The sequence below is a fragment of the Phalacrocorax carbo genome, chromosome 1, assembly GCF_963921805.1.
Source record: "Phalacrocorax carbo chromosome 1, bPhaCar2.1, whole genome shotgun sequence".
Classification (NCBI taxonomy): Eukaryota; Metazoa; Chordata; class Aves; order Suliformes; family Phalacrocoracidae; genus Phalacrocorax; species Phalacrocorax carbo.
The window spans coordinates 23,693,349-23,714,028 of NC_087513.1; the positions used below are offsets into that span (position 1 = coordinate 23,693,349).

At 37.6% G+C, this 20,680-nt stretch overlaps 1 protein-coding gene across 3 annotated transcripts in view; it reads left to right on the forward strand.

Moving 5' to 3' along the window:
• Window positions 1-20,680, forward strand: part of GRM8 (glutamate metabotropic receptor 8) — a 355,863-nt gene that overhangs the window by 265,827 nt on the left and 69,356 nt on the right. For all 3 annotated transcript variants that reach the window (XM_064446155.1, XM_064446172.1, XM_064446165.1), the window contains exon 8: window positions 11,304-11,440. In XM_064446155.1, coding sequence (XP_064302225.1) covers window positions 11,304-11,440 — 137 coding nt within the window. The remainder of the gene's footprint in view (window positions 1-11,303; window positions 11,441-20,680) is intronic.

A 20,680-nucleotide genomic window follows, 5' to 3' on the forward strand; every position in this document is an offset into this window, starting at 1 on the left:
GAGAAAGGAATATTTATACTTGTATCTATTTGAACATGACCGCTCTAGTAGAATGATGTATGAACATTAATCCAGGACGGGAATATGGGTTATTTTCCCCTATAATTCAGTGTCCTAGGTAGGACCTACCTAGATAGGACTTGCTGAACATGGCAGATGACCCCAGTGGAAGTATGGGACATCTACTGTGTGGTTGTGTTGCTGGGGACTGGAGGTGATTGTGATTCTGTAGAGAAATGCACATTTACTTGGAATGTATTCATTTTGGCGATACTGAAACAAATGAGTTGCAGTTGTATGTGTGTTAGAGATTCCTCACACTTTCACTCCCACTTACTTCCTAGCATATGTGTAAGATAGAGAACTACCTTATTTTCTTTTTTTTTCTTGTGGAAAATCATAACCATGAACTCTTCTCAGAAGGATTACAAGAAATGTGCTTGCTATGACTGGTGCTGAAAAATATATTTAAAAAGAAAAAATACCCAACAACAACACTTTTAAAAAATATAAACATATACCTCATAACACTGAAATTAACATTTTCCACCCAAGAACATTTGATACTCTCCAGTCTATAATATCATGCAAACAAAACTTTATGCATTTATTTACATATTTGTATTGTATTTGTATAGTTATTACTCCCAAAAGTCAAAAGGTCTGGTGGGTGATGTGGTGGTCGGAGAATGTCTTGGGCTCAGTGACCATGACTGACAGTTTTCGATTCTTGGAGAAGTAAGGAAGAGGGTCAGCAAAACCACTACCCTGGACTTCAGGAGGGCAGACTTTGGATTGTTAAGGAGTCTGGTTAACAGAGTCCCTTGGGAAGCAGTCCTGAAGGGCAAAGGAGTCCAGGAAGGCTGGATGTTATTAAAGAAGGAAGTCTCAAAGGCGCAGGAACAGGCTGTCCCCATGTGCCGTAAATCGAGCAGGTGGGGGAGAAGACCAGCTTGGCTGAATAGGGACTTTGGCTGGAACTCAAGAAAAAAAGGAGAGCTTACTGCCTTGGGAAGAAGGGGCAGGTGACTCAGGAGAACTACAAGGATGTTGTGGGGTTATGCAGGGAAAAGATTAGAAAGGCGAAGGCCCAGCTGGAACTTAAACTGGCCACCACCATTAAAGATAACAAAAACATGTTTTTATAAATACATCAGTTATAAAAGGAGGGCCAGGGAGAATCTCCCTCCTTTGTTGGATGTGGAAGGTAACCTTGCCATGAAAGTTGAGGAGAAGGCTGAGGTACTTAATGCTTTCTTTGCCTCAGTCTTTAATAGTCAGACTGGTCATCCTCAGGGTTGTCAGGCCCCTGTGCTGGGAGATGGAGATAGTATGCAGAATGAAGTCCCACTTGTTGAAGAGGTGGCAGTCACTGACCTGCCTCCTTCACCTGGATGTTCACAAGTCCATGGGGCTGGTTGGGATCCACCCAAGGATACTGAGGATGTGAGGATGAGGATACTGAGCTGGCAGAGGAGCTCGCCGAGCAAATGTCCATCATTTATCAGCAGTCCTGGTCAACCAGGGCGGTCCCAGATGACTGGAAACTAGAGAATGTGACGCTGCTCTACGAGAAGGGTTGGAAGAAGGATCCAGGGAGCTACAGGCTTCTCAGCCTGACCACGGTGCTGGGAAAGGTCATGGAACAGGTTACCTTGAATACCATTATGCAGCACATGCAGGACACCCAGGGGATCGAGCTCAGCCAGCATGGGTTTATGAAAGGGAGGTCCTACCTCACTAACCTGGTCTCCTTCTATGGTAAGGTGACCTGCTTAGCAGATGAGGGAAAGGCTGTAGACATTGTCTACTTGGACTTTAGTAAGGCGTTTGACACTGTCTCCCACAGCATTCTCCTGGAGAAGCTGGCTGCTCACGGCTTGGACAAGTGCACTCTGCACTGGGTTAAAAACTGGCTGGATGGCCGAGGCCAGAGAGTGGTGGTGAATGGAGTCAAATCCAGTTGGCGGCCAGTCACGAGCGGGGTTCCCCAGGGCTCAGTGGTGGGGCCGGTCCTGTTCAATATTATCATTGATGATCTGGATGAGGGGATTGAGTGCACCCTCAGTAAGTTTACAGGGGGCACCAGGCTGAGTGGAAGTGTCAATCTGCTGGAGGGCAGGAAGGCCCTACAGAGGGACCTGGACAGGCTGGATTGATGGGCCGGAGCCAACAGTGTGAGATTCAACAAGGCCAACTGCCGGGTCCTGCACTTGGGTCACAACAACCCCATGCAACGCTACGGGCTTGGGGAGGAGTGGCTGGAGAGCTGCCTGGAGGAGAAGGACCTGGGGGTGTTGGCTGACAGCTGCTGAACATGAGCCAGCAGTGTGCTCAGGTGGCCAAGAAGGCCAACAGCATCCTGCCCTGAGTCAGGAATAGTGTGGCCAGCAGGACCAGGGAGGTGATCCTGCTCCTGTACTCGGCACTAGTGAGGCCGCACCTCGAGTACTGTGTTCAGGTTTGGGACCCTCACTACAAGAAGGACATTGAGGTGCTGGAATGTGTCCAAAGAAGGGCAACAAAGCTGGTGAAGGGTTTAGAAAACAAGTCTCATGAGGAGCAGCTGAGGGAGCTTGGGTTGTTTAGCCTGAAGAAGAGGAGGCTGAGGGGAGACCGTATTGCTCTCTACAAACACCTGAAAGGAGGTTGTAGTGAGGCAGGGGTCGGTCTCTTCTTCCTAGTAACAAGTGATAGGACGAGAGGAAATGGCCTTAAGCTGCGCCAGGGGAAGTTTAGGTTGGCTATTAGGAAAAGCTTCTTCACTGAAAGGGTTGTCAGGCATTGGAACAGGCTGCCCAGGGAGGTGGTGGAGTCTCCATCCCTGGAAGTATTTAAAAGAAGGGTAGATGTGGTGCTTGAGCAAATGGTTCAGTGGTGGACTTGGCAGTGATAGGTTAGCGGTTGGACTTGATGATCTTAAGGGTCTTTTCCAACCTTAACAATTCTATGATTCTATGATTCTATGATCATCCTCTTATAACTTCCACTTCCAGTACAAGCTGTTGGCACTTACTAGATAATGTCATAACACCTTGCTACTATTTAGTATGTTATTAGAGTAATATTTATATTGCAGTTCAATTTTATATTATGTGTCGTATTTAAAGTGAATGAGTTATTTGTCCCCACTGCATACAATGTCTGTTCTCAGAGCCTGTAGGCTTTTTTTGACTTACTGGGTTCTTCAGCTGCAGAACTGAACCAATTGTCTCTGGCACACCACGTATGCCATAGATTTTTAGACTAAACCTGTCTCTATGGTTTTTCTGAACACAGAATAGAAATAGTCTGGATTCTTTCAAGTATATGGGTAGTGTTGAATTTTTTGGCTACATGTAGGGAATGGCAAGCTCTTTGACTCTGTCTCCTCTCTTCCCCCCAAATCCTCCTCCTTATCTACTGTGATGAGGTTGTGTGGATGGGGCTGTCTCTTTTCCAGAGGTGGAAAGAACTAATCTAAGGTGGCAGGGGAGTCCAAAGGGGATCATTTCCTGTTCCTCACTTGTGCCTACCCTATCAGAACCTCCTTCAGACTTCTTTCCCAGGACTGATGGATGTCACAGTCAATGACACAGTGCTAATGCCTGCTTTGCTTTAGCACCTATGGGTGAAGAAGCTCATCTACATCTCCTACCCTTCCCAGTTAGTCCTGAAGTAAGGAAAGTCATTCACATAGCATTGCCCCACCTCTGGGAGGAGAGGTGAAAGTAGAGGCATAGCCTTGCTGTGCAGAGAAGGGGGTCAGCCCAGGCTGGGAAATATAAAACTGCCTTCACATTACTGTGTCACTGTAACAGGACTGGTGTCTAGCAATTTTAATTTTTTATGTGGCAAAATATGAATTTTAATCCATTATATGTTTGTATTATGTATATACTTATTGTTTGTTAATAGACTCAAGGTACTATAAGAACACGACCTAGAGTTCTGTCCTTTTATATTCTGGAGTGAGTATTACTTGTTAGAGGATATGAACAAAAAATTTCACCAGTATAGTAAGTTTTCTGAGAGTGGCCAATAGCAGATGCTTGGGGAGAGAATGTAGGGAACAAAGAAAATGAAGAAAAAAAAAGAATTTTTCTAGTGTATTTTCTTGCAATTAGCTGAAGGACTGCATGAACCAGAGTTGCATCTAGATCACTGTTCTTAATAACCACTGATAGATATACTAATGAATGATGGGACAAATTACTTTTTAATATACCTATATTGTTGGCTGCAACAGCTTAGTCTCATCTTCAAATTTGGTTCATTTTAGGGAAATTTTTATGAGACATCATGTTCTGTGCTTCTTGTGGCAAGAAGTTCTAATGCATTCTGGAAGGAAAAATATACTACTTGTTATTTGTTATTTTAAATACCATGTGCTCATGATACCTGCCCTGACTGATGTTCTCATGCAGAGGTGGAATGAACTGTTCCTTGAACAGAAGTACACATTTCTAATTATTCACTGTGCTGAGGACCAAGACATTAAATAAATTATACCCATCTCTTTAGAACCACAGCTAAAGTTCTTGTCCATCAGCTTCAACAATATAAAGTTGTACTGCCTGACCTGGAATTTATTTGTATCAGTTTATTTTAATACCAAATTTTTTACTTTATAAGCCTTGTAGTGTGTGCCACCATAATTTATATCACATATGTCCTAAATCTGTATACAATTAATTTCCTGTAGCACTCACTGTTTCCTTTTGGTTCTATTTTGTTCATTCATACATGAACAGCCAGAATCTGCCCCGTGGTAAGTAAGATAAATTGCCTAAACATGGGCATCGAATGCCATTTCATATACCCCAGGGTATCCATCTGGCCTCCAGATGCTGCCTCAGAAAAGCACAGATTCTGCATATCTTGGTGGATATCTCCAGCGTTTTAGGATATTTAACACATTAGTAAGCACCTACGTTTACAGCAACTGGATGAAAACCTGTTCTATTGTTCCAATATTTAATTGAGACATTTAGGGTAAACATAAAGAGAGTAGTTTTCAGATTTTGAATAGGTGTAGGAAATAATTTGTTATTTTAGTAACCACATTGCTCATTGTTTGAAAATGTCCGCTGTATGGAGATTAGAGCAGATAATGGCTTCATTTATTACAAACTTTACATAGTTTGATACAGTGTGTATTCCTTCTCTGTCTGCCAGCCTAACATTCACAAATTAACTTTTGTTAGTTCTAATTAGTAAATTATAATTATCTGTTGCTTTTTTTTAAATATTAAATGTTTCAACAGCTTGTATTCACTCTTTCAATAGATTCCATTTCAATGTTCTATTTCATTTGTTTCATTGAAATACTTAACAGTGACAAATTTCTTGTTTTATGTTACAGACACATTCTTCCTCTCTGAGAACTCGGAGTACTGAAAGTTCAAAGGGTTACTCTCCCTCTTTCTACTTTACTGAGAACAATTTAATTCATGTACATCTCTGTAGTATCTTTTTCCTTTTAACAGCTGATTAAAATGAAATGATAATTAAAAAACATCTGAAGTCCCAACTGTAACAATTGAAACTAGTTGTATAAATTAATGAAATAAGGACTGATCCTATAAATCTGAGGAATCTTCCAGTAAAGCCAAATTCTAACAGATGGTGCGTTCTGAAGTTTTTGATAAACAACAGTTAACTGTTTTGTAGCGTACAATAAAGTGCTTGACCTGTGTGTACCTAAGCATACCCTTGAATCCGTGCTGACTGCATTAGGATTCATAACAGAAGAAACAGCCTATGTGGAGCAGCTCATAGGATGAAGACTCAGCTTAAGTAATTTTCATTTCAGTTTGAAAAATGAAATTAATATCAAGCCACTGAAATCTGGTGAAATACCAGATGTGTATTTCGTATCAAGCTTTGTAATGGAATCAGCTCCAGTAGAGTTGGAATATTCTGTAAATGGCAGTTGTAAGACTTATCAGCACAACCACGTTTCTATGCTTTTGTCAAGGCACTGAAGTAACAGGGCCTTGTAACAAGTAAATTTTTATTAAGGTTTTCATATAACAAAAAGCCAAATCTGTTGATTTAATTTAACTTTTTTTTTTTAAATAAGGCTCACCACTATTCTTAATTTAGGATCTGTTACAGATTAAGCACTTTAATATGCAGTTGGCCACTACTACATCTGAACATGTGGTTTTCCAGTCTTACCACTTCTTTTCCACTACCTGAGATATAAAGAGAACAACTTAACTGGAAGGCATCTGAGCAAGTCTACTTTGTAACCTCACAGGGAACTAAGATTACAGTTTGCATTAGCAGGGATGTTTTAGATTCATGTGATATGTAACTTGATAAAGTAGGCACATACAGGATAAGGTAGTAGCTGAGCAGCATCTTAAGAATATCAAGGTGCATGCTAAAGGATTCCTTCAGAAGAATATGAATTTTCAAGTTCAGTGCACAAAGGAACTATAATAAAACAGTTGTTTATCAGAAAGTGTCCTCCTTGACATCAGTGTAAGGCATTAAAAATTTAAAAGGTTCCATTACATCCTTGTTTCTGAATTAAAAACCTCATGCTTTTTCTTCTCCTCTCACTAACATTTCTGGTTAATTTAAGCTGCATTTTGAAAGGCTCATAAACAGCTGAGGTCACAGACACATTTCTTCGGTAACGTTTAGCTAATGTGCTAGTTTAACACCCAGAGTTGTTTAATGCTTCTGGCTGTAAACTGGAAGGAGGAGGGAGAATTTCTTTCAGTATCAGATTGTTACTTTATATCTGCAATGAGTAAATGTGTCCTTAGGCTTAATAAAATATCAGTTATTCATTTACACTGTGGGTATGGATTTCCTTTAACTGAATGGTAATAGAACTATTCTACAAAGCAACCTTCTATAGACTTTATAGAAGATTACTTATTTAGTCTGATTTTGGAGTGATTTGAAGCAGGATTTATTTATCAGCCCCTCAGTGTTTCAAAAAATCAAAGGGATCTGGTTTGTAATAGATCAAAGACTCTGAAGCTTTTACATGATCACATAATACTTTCAGTATATATGGATGTTAAAAGGAAGTCCAGTAGTAGGCAAATAGTTAGGTTTATGACTTGAAAAACTCAGGACACCAGTTCAGGTGCACAACCCAGTATTTCTTTGTCTGTATTTTGACCATCTTTGGATGTAGCCACAGCTCTGCTATCAGGGCAGTGTAATTGCTTTGTGCTGTGGTGTCTTCAAAGGAGTATAAGAATGGATGGAGCTCTGTCTCCACGTGCCTCCCACTGTATCTCATCCCTTTTGTTCCTTTTGGTTAAGTAGTTCCCGTAAAGGGAAATGAACACCTTCTCTATGCGAACTGTGAGATTGAACTGCTAGACTTTCCTTTACAGACTAAGGACATTGAATGAGCTACATTTTCCTATTTTGTTTTACCTTTTAAACTGCAAAAGAGTGGGATTTCAAAACAAAGCAGTAAACCTTTTTAACAATGCTTCATTGTGAAACTTGAAAATTTCCTTCTACTTATCAGTCTACAGATATCAGAAAAAAAAAAGACTTTAAAAGTATGCTGGAATTGCTCAGCAAATAGAGACCTCAGAAACAGATCTCAAAATAGGTTAGTAACTATGTTTATATATTAGAAAAAAAGAGGGCTGGCGCAAAGGAAAGATGAAGGAGATGAAGGTTCACACCGGATTTTCCATGTTAACCAAGCTTATTATGTGTTCTTGAAATTCCTGCCATGTACTTCTGTTTTAGGCATTCAGAATATATTAAAAAATTAGTTAAGATGGTGACAGATTGAATACAATTACCTGAGTCAATCATGGGTTAAAATTATATTTGGCAATATAACCACACAGAGAATAAAATGTGAAACAGTCCAAAGACACAGTTCCCTCACTGCACTTTAACTACCTTGTTAAATGGTTGCTGACAAATTATAAAAAAAAAAAAAAAAAAGATTATGAAATCAATGAAATTATTTTAAAAAATATGGGCTACTTTATATTCTCTGAAGTGGTCTATACTAACGTTACAAGGACATTTTTCATAAGCAAAAGTAACATTTTGATATGATGGTGCCCAATAAATGTGGTTCCTGGATGAGGACATCCAAGTTCATTCTCTAAGATAAATAACCTATCCAAGAACTATCCAGTGTGGTTTCCCAAAATCTTTTTATGTAAGCTGGAACTTATATAATCTTGGCTCACTACCTCAGGTCAGTGATGTATTCAGCATTTCTTTCTCTCCACAGTGTGTTGCATTTAGATTTAGCATCCAGTCCTCAATGACCATTAAGTGGAACAATTAAACACTCAGTGTCCTAAACTAGTTCTAAGATGCAATTCCCTGTAATGGTAATGGTACAGTATAAGCATAAGTGACACTACTGTACAGGATATCAAGTGCTCAATTTTGCATTTCTGGCTGTCAAAAAAAAAAGGCATTTGTACAACTCAGTGGCATATGTTACAGTGTTATTTATCTAGATGTGCCTCCACCAGTGCTATTAGTTATGGTCAGCTACAGTGTTTCTCCACATGGTTTGGTTATCTGATTTCTATACAGTCTTAATCAGCTTTTCCACAGAAGTATTCACTTTCATTTTATAGACTATCCAACAAGGTATATTTTCTTAGAAAACCTTTTCATTTTGAGGACTATCCGTTCTCAGACGAACCGTTCATCTGGATCATCCATCAGGCTATACTTTTCTTCAGATGAGATGAACATTCTTTTAAGAACACTGGCTAAACATTGGTGATTTGTTTATCTTGAGGTCTCTATTTTTATTCTGTCCTTACACTTCCAAGGCTTCTGCTACCACCTTGCATTCATAATTTTGGGATCCCTTGCCAAAATCCCCAGTTTTTCTTCAAATGCCTTTAAGCTTTGCTTTCCTGGTTGTGTAGCTAATGGTTTATTAGCACTATCCAGTCATGTATACCTCCTTGTTTAGGTTCATTAAATGTTTCATTCCACAAAGCAACAATAAAGGGAAGGTTATATATAAGTCATAAGACATAGATGAAAATAATGATCTAGTACTGCTTGCTCACAGTGTCTCCTAGATATGGCAGCACTGCTAGTAGATTATCAAATTTACTTTACATCAGGTACTGTGACAGTTATTGTACTTTCTAAAAATCTGTTATTCAACAGAGGGATAGTGTGTTCTTCCCATTGTTCAGGAGTCTGAATCTTCTGTAGCTAATTCCAAGTTTTAACAAGCTTAACTTTATTAACTTGGCAAAGGTTGTTTTAATTTCAGCTATATGAGAAAGATCTTGTCGGACAAGTTGAGTGGCAGCTCAATTCAGCAGGATGCTTCATCCCTGGTGACTGAGGTGCACAGCATGAGATGCTGTTACACTCTAGCTGAGAACACCACTATATCAAAGAGAAAGATGGTTCTGGCCTGTACTATACTCTGTCTCTTTGTACATGATATTTCTAAAAACAGCAATAGATTATAAACTCATGCTCTTATTGCTGAACATAAGAGTGTCTGAAGTTCCCATTGGTCTTAAGGGATACAAAGGGCATTTTCTATCTGTTGGTAAAATATATCTCTTCTTTCCATGAGCTCTTTAAATGGTGTTGAGTGGAAAGATGAATTCCATCATTACTTGACAGTGATATTTTGAAGGTTACCTCCATACCTCCATACCAACAACGGTCAAGTATGTGTTTATTGGGTGAAAGAAATTTATTGGCTCAACCTGCTATTTGAGCAGTGAAGAATAATTTCATTGCTTGGAAAATTGTAGACTGGCATTTTTCTTGCCCTCCATTTTGTCAAAGAAATTGGGAGCAAAGCAGAAAGCGCTTTCCAAAATTTTATGTTGAGTCTCTTGTATCTTCATGGCGTTTAAGTCTTTATCACAAATAATTTTTTGATACTCTTCTTCCGTGGTTGCTCACATCTAATTTTTGCAGCCAGAGTTTTGCTGGCAGAACTGTGAAATTGGCACAGTAGTTAATGTGCTACTTGTCACTCTGAAAGCACTGTTTATTTCACTGGATTTCAGTTTTGTATGAAAGCTGCTATACAAAACAAGAGAACAAAAAACTTTATGGGAGACAGACAGACTTAGAAGAAGAAGTATTTATGCTGAAATTATGCGGTATGTAGATTGCTGTCCCCGCTTCTACTAGCTAGCTTCTGCTTGTTATAAATCCAGAATTTCAAGTGGTTTTTGGCATTCTCTGGAAACCACTCACAGTGGACTTAGTGCTGTGGGTGCTACATGAGCAAGTCTTATACTGTAGGAATTTACTGTGAACTGGATATTCACCTTTTCTTGGTTGTTCATATGGAGAAAAGTTAAAACATTGGGGGGTGGGTTTTGTGGTGGTTTGCTTTGTTTCCCCAGTAATGACAGATTTCATTCTCCAGTCACTGAAATAGAACTTTAACATACTTGAATTTGCCTTTAGTGGACCTCAACTATAAATACGATTCACCTAAACTTATGAATTTGGGGGGTGGGTGAAAATGAGATTCTTTGTGTAGTTTTTGAAAAGTTTCTGTAGCAGTGTAAATCCTTGATGTCACCTTGGGGAATTCATCAAAATGTGTTCTCATTTGGCTGGCCTAGTTGCCAAGGTAGACATGTAGTTTTCAATCTTTGAACATTTTGTTGATCGAAGTAAGAACAGAGTGTTGATTTATAACTTTTGACAGCTTCAGCAATGGCCCTTTCTGTCAGGCAGTGTCATGTATAGAGGAGAGAGCAACAAGCACAGCTGCTATCCTTAATTTATTTTGATAAAACACTTTTACACAGGTGGTCAGTGCTAGAAACTGATCACATTAACTGTGACCAGAATTAGACATCTACATCTCAAAGTCTTTTATGAGCATTGGATCCTAAGTTGATGATATTCATTTTATTTTTATACATAACAGGGAAATTCTTTATGAAGTTCATTACAAGATTGCTATTTTTTGCTTATTGCACTGTATTCACATCCTAAAGTGAAACCGTACCCTTCTGCAAGTCAAAAGGAGTTTCTTCACTTCTGTTTTATTTCAGAATTTCCTGATATTCTGTAATACACACACAAAAAAACCTAACCAACCAACAAACCAACAAAAAACAATAGCAAAAGATTGGCTTTTCAAATTGTTTTCATTAACCATAGATAGGGTAGATTTTGTGATGATGATAATAACACACGTTTTCTCTTTGTGAGGTTTTTGGATTTATTACCATATTAGCCTTGCATTACAAAGAACCTACTCAATCTCTATTTAGTACTTTTCCTCCAAAATATATTTTCTGGAAAATTGCTCTAAAGTTATTTATCCTAACTGCTTTTTAATTTTTTTTCAGGGAGTGCTGGAACACCTGTTATCTTCAATGAAAATGGAGATGCTCCTGGACGCTATGATATTTTTCAGTATCAAATCACCAACAAGAGTACAGAATACAAAGTAATTGGTCAGTGGACTAACCAACTTCATCTAAATGTAAGTACTGGACTGATTATAATGCTGATATTGGAGAATACTCATTTGAGTACTACCTTATTTTGAAACACTTCAAAAATATTGGTGATTTCTTCTCTGTCAATTGGCAGAAGAAAGCTCTTCCATTCTCTTCTTGAGAAGACAGTAAAAGATAACACAATAACCTAAGCCAAATTTTTTGTATTTTAAAGTTGGTTTGTGTATTTACCCGCTCCTTTAAATGATATTTTAGAGTCATTAAATATCTGATATTCCTTAGACTGATTATGAAGTTAGGCAGGGAAATACTAACTCATCCTTCAAAAGAGGGTGTCAGACAAAATGATGGGTACATATATATTGCCCAGGTATTTCAAACAATATAAAGGGATGGAAATGTATTTAGAAACAGGAAGTTTGCACTTTAACCACTTTTGATTTAGTTGATACACTGGGATGATGAACTACTGCAGTAAAAATATTTATTGAATATAAAGGGAGAATTTGGAGTTTTTCTATATAGTTAACTAGGATTAATATAGTCCCTTATTACATAATAGCAGAAGAAACAAAGACACAGCAAATTACTCATCCTTAGGAGGTGTTTCTAATTGCTTTGTTAATATGTTCTGCAAGTTTTGTGGTAGTTAAGCCCCAGCTGTGTATGGAATAATATTTTTTCTGAAAATCACCATCCCAATAAGATTCAGATAATATAATATGCAATATTTGTATGACAGCTAAGCATCAAGCCACAGCTGTAACTTAAGAAGCACTTCTTTCTGTTGGAAGATGGCTTCATGGGAGGAGAGTCACAGTCATGAGAAAAGCAAAATGAAGTTAACCTTTTTCCTTGTTAGCTGTGCAATATTTACAGGGTTTACTTGAGGTATGTTAGCCATTTTGGTATCTCTGCAAATGTGAAATATCAAATGTTGTTTTGCTAAGGGCTCATGAGAAGGACAGCAGTGTGAATTAATGACTAGATTCAAGAAAGGGAGTTTATTCAATGACTTTATTCAAATCACAAAAAGCAGGTTTCAAACATCTCTGGTTTTCCATGTGAGAGGTTCCTGAAGTAGAGTAACAAAGACAGCGTAGTAAATATTTACAGATAATCCTCCTGTTGAGACTACTTTACAATAATTTTCTGAGTGCTACCCAGAGTAATACATATGAAGGTTCCACATTTTCAGCCACAGCTGTTAAATCACTTTACCATATCTACCATTTAATTTCTATAACTACTTGGCAGGGACTCATTTATTTAATTATTCTGCACAAATAGTAAAAACCCTACCAACAGAAACTGTGTGTAGCAGATTGTGTGTCAGTGTTGTCTCCCTCCACTAACCTTGTATCTGTCTGTTGAAAGGCATTAAAGGAAACAAAATGGTTAAACAAGTTTAAAGATTGATACTAAATAGTAATTTATGGAAAACACTAGAGTTAGACCCTTATCATAACTATTATGGCATACAGTCCAGATCTTCATAATTGCTACAGTTTTATGAAAAGTTAGTGTATACTAAGTGAGCTGAAAAAATGATACATTTTGCACAGATGCTAGTACTAACATAGCAGTTACGTAGTAGTAGCTAAAAGCTACCTTAGAATTTGCTTCAATTTCAATTCTATTCCAATCTGCCTTTTTGTATCCCCGCCTAGACTGCCAAATTTTTCATTAAGCCTGTAGCTTTTCAGTCCCATTATTTCTGCCTGTTGTATGTGTACTCCAGGGAGTTGTCTGAAATATGGTTAGATTGGCTGCTACTCAGACTACTGAAACCACACCATGCTAACCACATTGACCACAAAACTAACAGGAAAGGATTTATCTAAGGACACCCCTTGTTAACATTCAATAAGAATGGATGTGGTAGGATGGTTTTCGCCACTTCTTTTTCATCTCCATGAGCTTACGTGCTGGATGCAACTGGTTGTCCAAATTCGCGGGCGAGCTCTGTCTAGCGAGTGGAGATGTGGAGATGTAAATGGGCCAGCACACTGCTCTGTGGTGGGTGTTTCTGCCTCCACCCTCGTGCCATGGTCCCTGCCACGGCCCAGGGTGTGTGAACAGGCACACAGGGCTCTGTTCCCCTGTACATGGTGCAAATGGATTGATTCAGCAGGGAGATGTTTCTTTCCCTACTTTTCACTCCTGTTTCTCAACCTATTCATTTTTATCTGAAGTCTGGAAGATTTCTAATGGGATTACTGGGCTTTATTTCTTAAACTTTGTCAGGGCTTGAGATGCTGGACGCAAGTCTCTGTTGGTGTCTGCAGGCACTGGTATAGTAACAATGAAGGAGGAAGTCGTAATAGGTGTGTACGGTTTGTTTCCATCTGTTTCTGTATTCACTAAACTTATATAGCATGTGTCGACAGTAGTTAATGCCACATGATGATCTGCTGTGGCAAAGCCTTTGCCTCCTCTTGCTAGACAAAATGTACTAAAACCAAGTAATATTTGTGAATGATTGTCAATACTCCAAATCATCATCTTGCAAATTAGGTAGTACTTTTGATTGCCAATGGATCAGAGGGAACACAGTGGATGTTTTCATCAGTTTCAGTGAAAACATCTATATTTATTGAAGGCAAAGCACTATTAAGATGCCAGAGCACATTTTACCCTGCTGTTCTTTCTATTAAGGAGATGCTTTTAAAATATAATACTTTTCCCACTGTATCCTTCATTGTCCTGCAGCTTCCTCTTAATGAAGACACATATAACTATAATTTTTAATGAATCTGTTAGCTAGATATTCTCTATAGATAGTTCTGCTCATGTTTTTACAGATATTTCTGCTTCAAATTGTGTGGTAGCATGTTATAGCTATGACTGCGTTTATGATTTCATTCATCTCTACAGCTGATATTGCGCTTCATAAAATGTATAGCTTTTATTCATTTATTTATTTTCTATGCTAGAAAAATAAATCATGAAGGTACCAAGCTTGTAGTACAGTTCAACCTTTGGAGCAATTAATGTAAGTAAGATTAGAACATGTCTTGCATTTAAATAATTGAATCAAAGAGTTTCCTTTTTTCTGCTCTGATTTTTTTTTTTTCCTTTTTGTTTTCCATTTCCTTAGGATGATCTTTGGTATTTTCTCTGGCAGGTTTTGGCTGTGGGCCTCTGTTGTGTGAGTTATGGCTAAACACCCAGTGGCCAGCCCTGGCCCTGTCTCTGACCTGGACCCTCAGGATTCAGGATTCCTCTGCAGGGTCTCTGGTTCCTCAAAGTATTTGCTGAGTCTTCAGGGTCCTTGTAGTCAAGCTTCAGACTTGTTCCTTTCCTGGTGCGGTGCTGGCTTTCCCTTTTGGCAGAAAGCGCTGACTCTGGCTGGAGAAAGACTATATCGTGCTCCCTAAGGGGCTCTTTGTCAGCAGGCGTCACCAGCTGCAGAGACCTTTCTAGCTGCGATGTTGGTTTCTCCCTGTAGTCCTCAGTAACATTAATGCTCTCCTTTAGGCAGACTGACCTTTTGGATTTCCTCTGAAGCAGCTATAGCTTCCAGATAAGGAATGTCATTATTACTAATCAGTACTGCTCTTGCAATTCTTACAAAAACCCCACATGTCTGGCAATGCTGAGAGATACAGTATAGAAGGTAAATTAAAAAAGAATCATGATCTTAGAAATCTAAATTTTTCTTTGATTCTTGAGGTTGAATAAGGTATCTTAATCTTTGACAGATACAAGAAAATTCTGAAAGCAGATATTTAGAAACATCAAACCATAATCTTAAAGAACTTGATTGTCTTTTATGCAATTATCACTTTACATGCCTCTGACAATGTAAATTTACACCCTTTTAAAAGACCTTTTACTCTCTAAGGTTGCCTGACTTTAAATGATCTTAATGTACTGGAAATAACCAGACCTTAAAAATTTTTAATGTCACTTTTAAGGAAAAAATAATTGTCTTGGAACTTCTGATCATTGACTGCATTTTAACTGTCAGGGGTTTCTGTTGTTTGCTTTCCTCCTTTTCTTTATTGGTAGAAGAACATAACTTATTTTTCAGGAAACTCTGATAGTTAAAACCCCTATTTCCAAAAACTATTCTGGTTTTCATAATGAAAAAAAGTCTAGGAAAAGGTAGCTTTTTCTGCAAAAGTTATGCTTTATTCATATTGCAACAGTATTTTGCATACCAGGTCACACGTAAAAGTTCCCTACAAATGTGTGGGTTTAGAAAATTTGAGCTCTCAACCATGTAATCTCTGTAGGAGGAAAGTTGTTAAAAACAAACTGGCTTTTCCTGGCACTTATGATTTGAAATCAACTTCCTTTTATGATTAATAGTCAATTCACTCTTAGAACCTGGGTTTTGTATTGCAAGCGTTACAGTAAGGGCTAAATCAAGATGTTGACTGGTGGCTTTTGTCAGTGGCAGTAAATGGAAATAGTCCCAGCCTAAAGTCTTAAGAACAACTCTCTCCATTTCCTTTTCTTAGGAACCCATTCATTTTGTTCTGGTTCATTTCTGAGGGACTTCCCCCCCCCCCCCCCCCCCCGCTTAAAAATATTCTATTTTGAAACCTAATTGCCAGTTGGAAAAAGAAAAGTTGAAATTGTTAAGAATTTTAAAATCTAATATTTTGACTTCTTAAAAAGTCCATTTTAATGCAGTTTAAAGCATTCCTGAATTTCATTTCAAGCTTATACACATTTTTTGGTCTACCAAAATCTGTGTTTAAAGTTCCTAATCCGAAAAAATATATAGCTCCAAATCCATATTCTTCCAAGATAGTAATTTTCACTGATGGGACTTTAGGCAGACAAAATTACTGGTGCTTTCAGAATCACGTATTTAGCTGATGCAGTTAAAATGCTTGAGTGGATATCAATTTAAGTGATATCATTCCTTAAGATAAAAACAAAGCATATCAAAACACTGTATGCTTTAAGAGAAAACAATGGAATTTTTAAGACAGAATTCACTTTTGGGTTGGTTTTTTTTTTCTCTCTCTTCACCAGAGCACCAGAGTTCTATTGAAACACAAGAGAAATTCTACAATAAGAGATTTTTATCATTCTCTTAGAAATAATAGGTTGTATAAGTTTTCAGATTTATGGAGTGTATGCACTGAGGATATAAATAACTCAGGGGCATCCATTTTTTTCTGTAATTTTCTTGATTTATAAGTAAGAAAACCATACATTAAAACTACACTGATTTGATGAACTGTCAGAGAGACAGCTGTAATCACCATCAGCCCTAAGCACAGTATTTGGTGAACTAGTAAAAACTGGGAACCCCACATCAACAATGAGCCTCCCTTCAGGCAGCCATATCACAAAAATTTTGAATCATTATTTGATTTCAGTTCTTTTCTAAGACTCTTGTAAATTATGTATCTAATCCTGAAGGAAACTATGAACACCGACATTAGTCAATTCTTTTTGGAAGTAACAGATTCAAAATGTATTAGTTCCTTTTCTTGTGACATGGTCGAAGAAAATTATTCAAGCAGCTTCTGATGTTTTCTCTAACTGCAGCAAATAAGTTTCAAAATTTGCTGTAGGCCGCTATATTTCATTAAATAAGCCAGAGAGATTCTTTTTTTCTGTGGTAGCTGTTATATAATTGATAGACATTTTCAAACTGCTGAACCTCAGCCCTGTGTTTAACAAGAGAACACACTATAGTCAAATACACAACAGGAGCACTTAGTACTGTATATGATTATGCCTATAAACAAATATGACAATAATAAGGCCTCCAGGTTGTTCTTCTGCCCATATGTAATAGGGCACTAGATTTCAAACTTACACTCCATCCATGTTATCTGCCTGAAAGTTGTTGATGCTGGGTTAAAAATAAAACTCAATGAGAAAAGCAAAAATGTTTTACTTTCTTCTCAAAGTTATACTGCTGTCTTCCTCTTTTTTACACAGGGCTGAAAGTAGAAAGTCACTATTATGGTTTTTAGAAGACTACTTAGGTTTTACAAAGCTAGTCCTGATCTTAGCACTGCTCAATAAGTATGACTCAGGATTTATTCTTCTTTACTGTCAGCATCTGAGGTCGATGTAAGACATGTGGTCACTAAGGACCAATGCTACAATGAAGAGATAGTCAACAGTAGGCTACAAAGGATGCAAATTGTGGACAAGCCAACAAAATACATGAAATGTAGAATAAAATTGGGATTTTATGATTTTGAAAGGTTGAATATTGTATTATTCATTAAAAAATTACTCTTGGATGGGGGGAAATAAGGTGAATACAGATGTTGAAAAAGTATTAAATGATTTTGACGTGTTCCTGTAGTAGAACAAATGCTATTTCAGACATGATTGAAAATAAAAACAGAACTTGGATTCAAGAACCAATGACCTTAGAAGAATCCAAGAAGAATGACAACTTGTCTTCTTTCTGAAGCTTTTTGCTTTGTTGGTCTTAGTAGTCTTTGGGGGTTTTTTTTTGTTTCTTTTTTTTTTGTCCCCTCAATGAAAGACATCTTGACTGATTCTTTAGAGAAAAGAAGAAAATGGAAAAAAAGAGAGCTGCTAAGAAAATATCCTGAACTTGGATAACCATTTGTTTTTCATTAGAATGATACCAGATTGCCAATGAAACAGCCTCTGCTTGAGAGTTAGGATGAATAGGGATTTTTTCCCACCTTGTCAGGGTGAGTGAAAGTCAGGTTTCTCAAATGAAGCATGGGGTTGCAGCTGCACGCTTGGCTGTGAATTTGTCACAGGATTCTTGAGTGGATGGTAGGTATTTTATAGGTTTTTTGTGATCATCCTTTGCAAGAAGTGTTATGATTAGAATGAACTGTTCTTTAAATAGCCATAGCCAACAGGACCACAGAGTTTTCTTGGTTTTTTGAAAAAAAACAGAAAGGAGGCTCTGCCATGCATGACAAATAAAATAAATCACTCGTATTTTAAAATATTATTTTCTCTTTCACAATAAAAACAAGCATGCAGTAATAGAATAAGGAAAAATCAGGAGCTTTTACATGTATTCCTGGAGATTTCTGCATTCGATATATGGGACTTCAGAGCAGGGTTAGCTGCTCCCCTGGTAACAGAAAATGTTATGACTTTTAGCATAGACAAACAGCTTCTGGGGATAGCAGGTAGTTTGGATTATGCATGGCTGGCAGAAAGTCTGCAATGAGGTACTTTGTGAGGTACCAGTGTGAAACATGGAGTATTAGCAGGTTTCTTCCCCAGCATCTTCCATCCTTCTCCTCTCCCCCACAGAAATTTATATATGTATTATAATTTGAAGATTGAGGTGACCTTTAAACCTAGCAGCAAAATGTTCATGCTTAAAAGCAAAAATGGTAGATCAAATTACTTTAATTATTGTTCATTTGTGTTACATAATGGAAGTCTACTACTAAATTAAAAATCATTAAATGGAAAATGAAAGAGACATTCAGTGGTTATGATATGATGCAAGAGAATAACTAGCAGTTAGCAGAACATTACTGTATGATTATTTTTTCTGTTTGCTTTGCTGCAATTTCTCTTCATCTTGCAGTAGTATTAATTTCATTTCTTTAGGATAGTAATCTAATATTTATCCAGGACTTTTCATCCTGATAGATCCCCAAAGACTTTTTTTTTAAATTATTTAAAGATGAAGTGAATTATTTTCTGCATTTCCAGAGTGGTATCACTGGTTTTAGTGTTGACATTGTGATAGCACAGCTTAAGGCAGGAAATGAAGAACGCATAGCTAATCTCATTGTAACTTCAGCTCAGAGTAAATAGAATTAGTGTTGAGTGGGAAAATCAGATGTGCTGGGAATCACTGGATCAAACAGGGAGGATTGCAGTGATATTTCCAGTAACTCCATGAATTGAAGTGAACCCCTCTTTATGGAAGGCATAGACATAAAGCTAAGCAATGCCTTTGGAATGGTTAACTGAGATTTGCATCACCAGAGGCCATTGCAGCAAGGAACTCTTAGGCTTGTGATGTAATCCATCTGTTCTCTTCCCCAGTGCTGTGACCTCCTTAGCAGAACTGTGACTTCACTTTGAAAATTAGAATAGCTGGAGAGACTCCAGCTGCAAGCAATGATAATGACCAGCCATCTAAAAGTATGCCTGTAGGGAAAGGTTTAGCAAACTAGGATTGTTTCCTGTGGAGAAGACTGAACTGAGGGGAGTTGCGTTAATCTCTCTCACAGCAGAAAAGATTATTCAGGAAAAAACCAAACTGTTAGTCAGAGTTAATTTAGCTATTAGGAGAAATAGTGGATTTGAATTACAGTAAGAAAGATTTAATGCAGACATGTTGGAAGATTCTAGTGATGACAACAATTAAGCACTGGGCTGCATTGCCTGGGAGGCTGGGCCATCTCTAGTGCTGGTTAGAGCAGGTGAGCTGTACAGACCGATTTTGTATAGTTGATTCAGAGGTGGGGCCAGACGAGTACTCCCAAGATCTCTTTCAGCCATCATTTCTTAAGGTTTCTGGCTTTTATTAGTATGTTCTGTTTGATTTTCTAGTAATCTCCTCAAAGGTAGATTTCCTGTACGCCTTGAGCAAATGCTGGGTGTGATACAAGCAACTGGACTCCTACACTAAGTTTCCTGAGTGAACACAAGAGAGTGTATATCTTTAGCAAGAGCTTTAGAAGAATGCTGTGACAGATTTATTAGTTTATAAATTTGGTTACTTATTTAGGATCATTTTTTACTTCAGGAGGTGCACTACTTAGTAGGTAAGGACAGCTTTTCTATGAATACTTGGAAAGATTTCCATTCACATAATGGACCCCAGACTGGACATTTTTATGTGAGAGCTGCTTAATACTCTGCAAACTGATTTATGTTCCTTTGTGTTTATGTGGAAAACAGTTCACTATTTTGACAGTGGTCATTCCTTTTTCTTAGACTTACTTTCCCTTTCCCAGAGAAGCATTTTCCCTGTAACCAAAAGCAGTACAGCAGCTCTACCTGTAACAATATTTGAAATGCATCATTAATTAGCCAAGAAGTAGGAAAAGTATCATCAGCAGCATTTCTTGTTTACTTTATTCTTATAAATATAAAAAACTAGTTTCTTAAATACATATTCTATAAAGCCACAAAAGGCAGTCTGAAGAATTTAGCTATCGTGAGAACATTTAAATTCTTCTATCTGGTTTATTTATGATTTAGCTTTTTATTTGTACTCAAAATATTTATATTTTTATATATATTATTAAATATGTATTTATAATTGATATCTGCCTAGCACCATAAAAGATGGCTAAAAGGATCTCATGAGACTACCT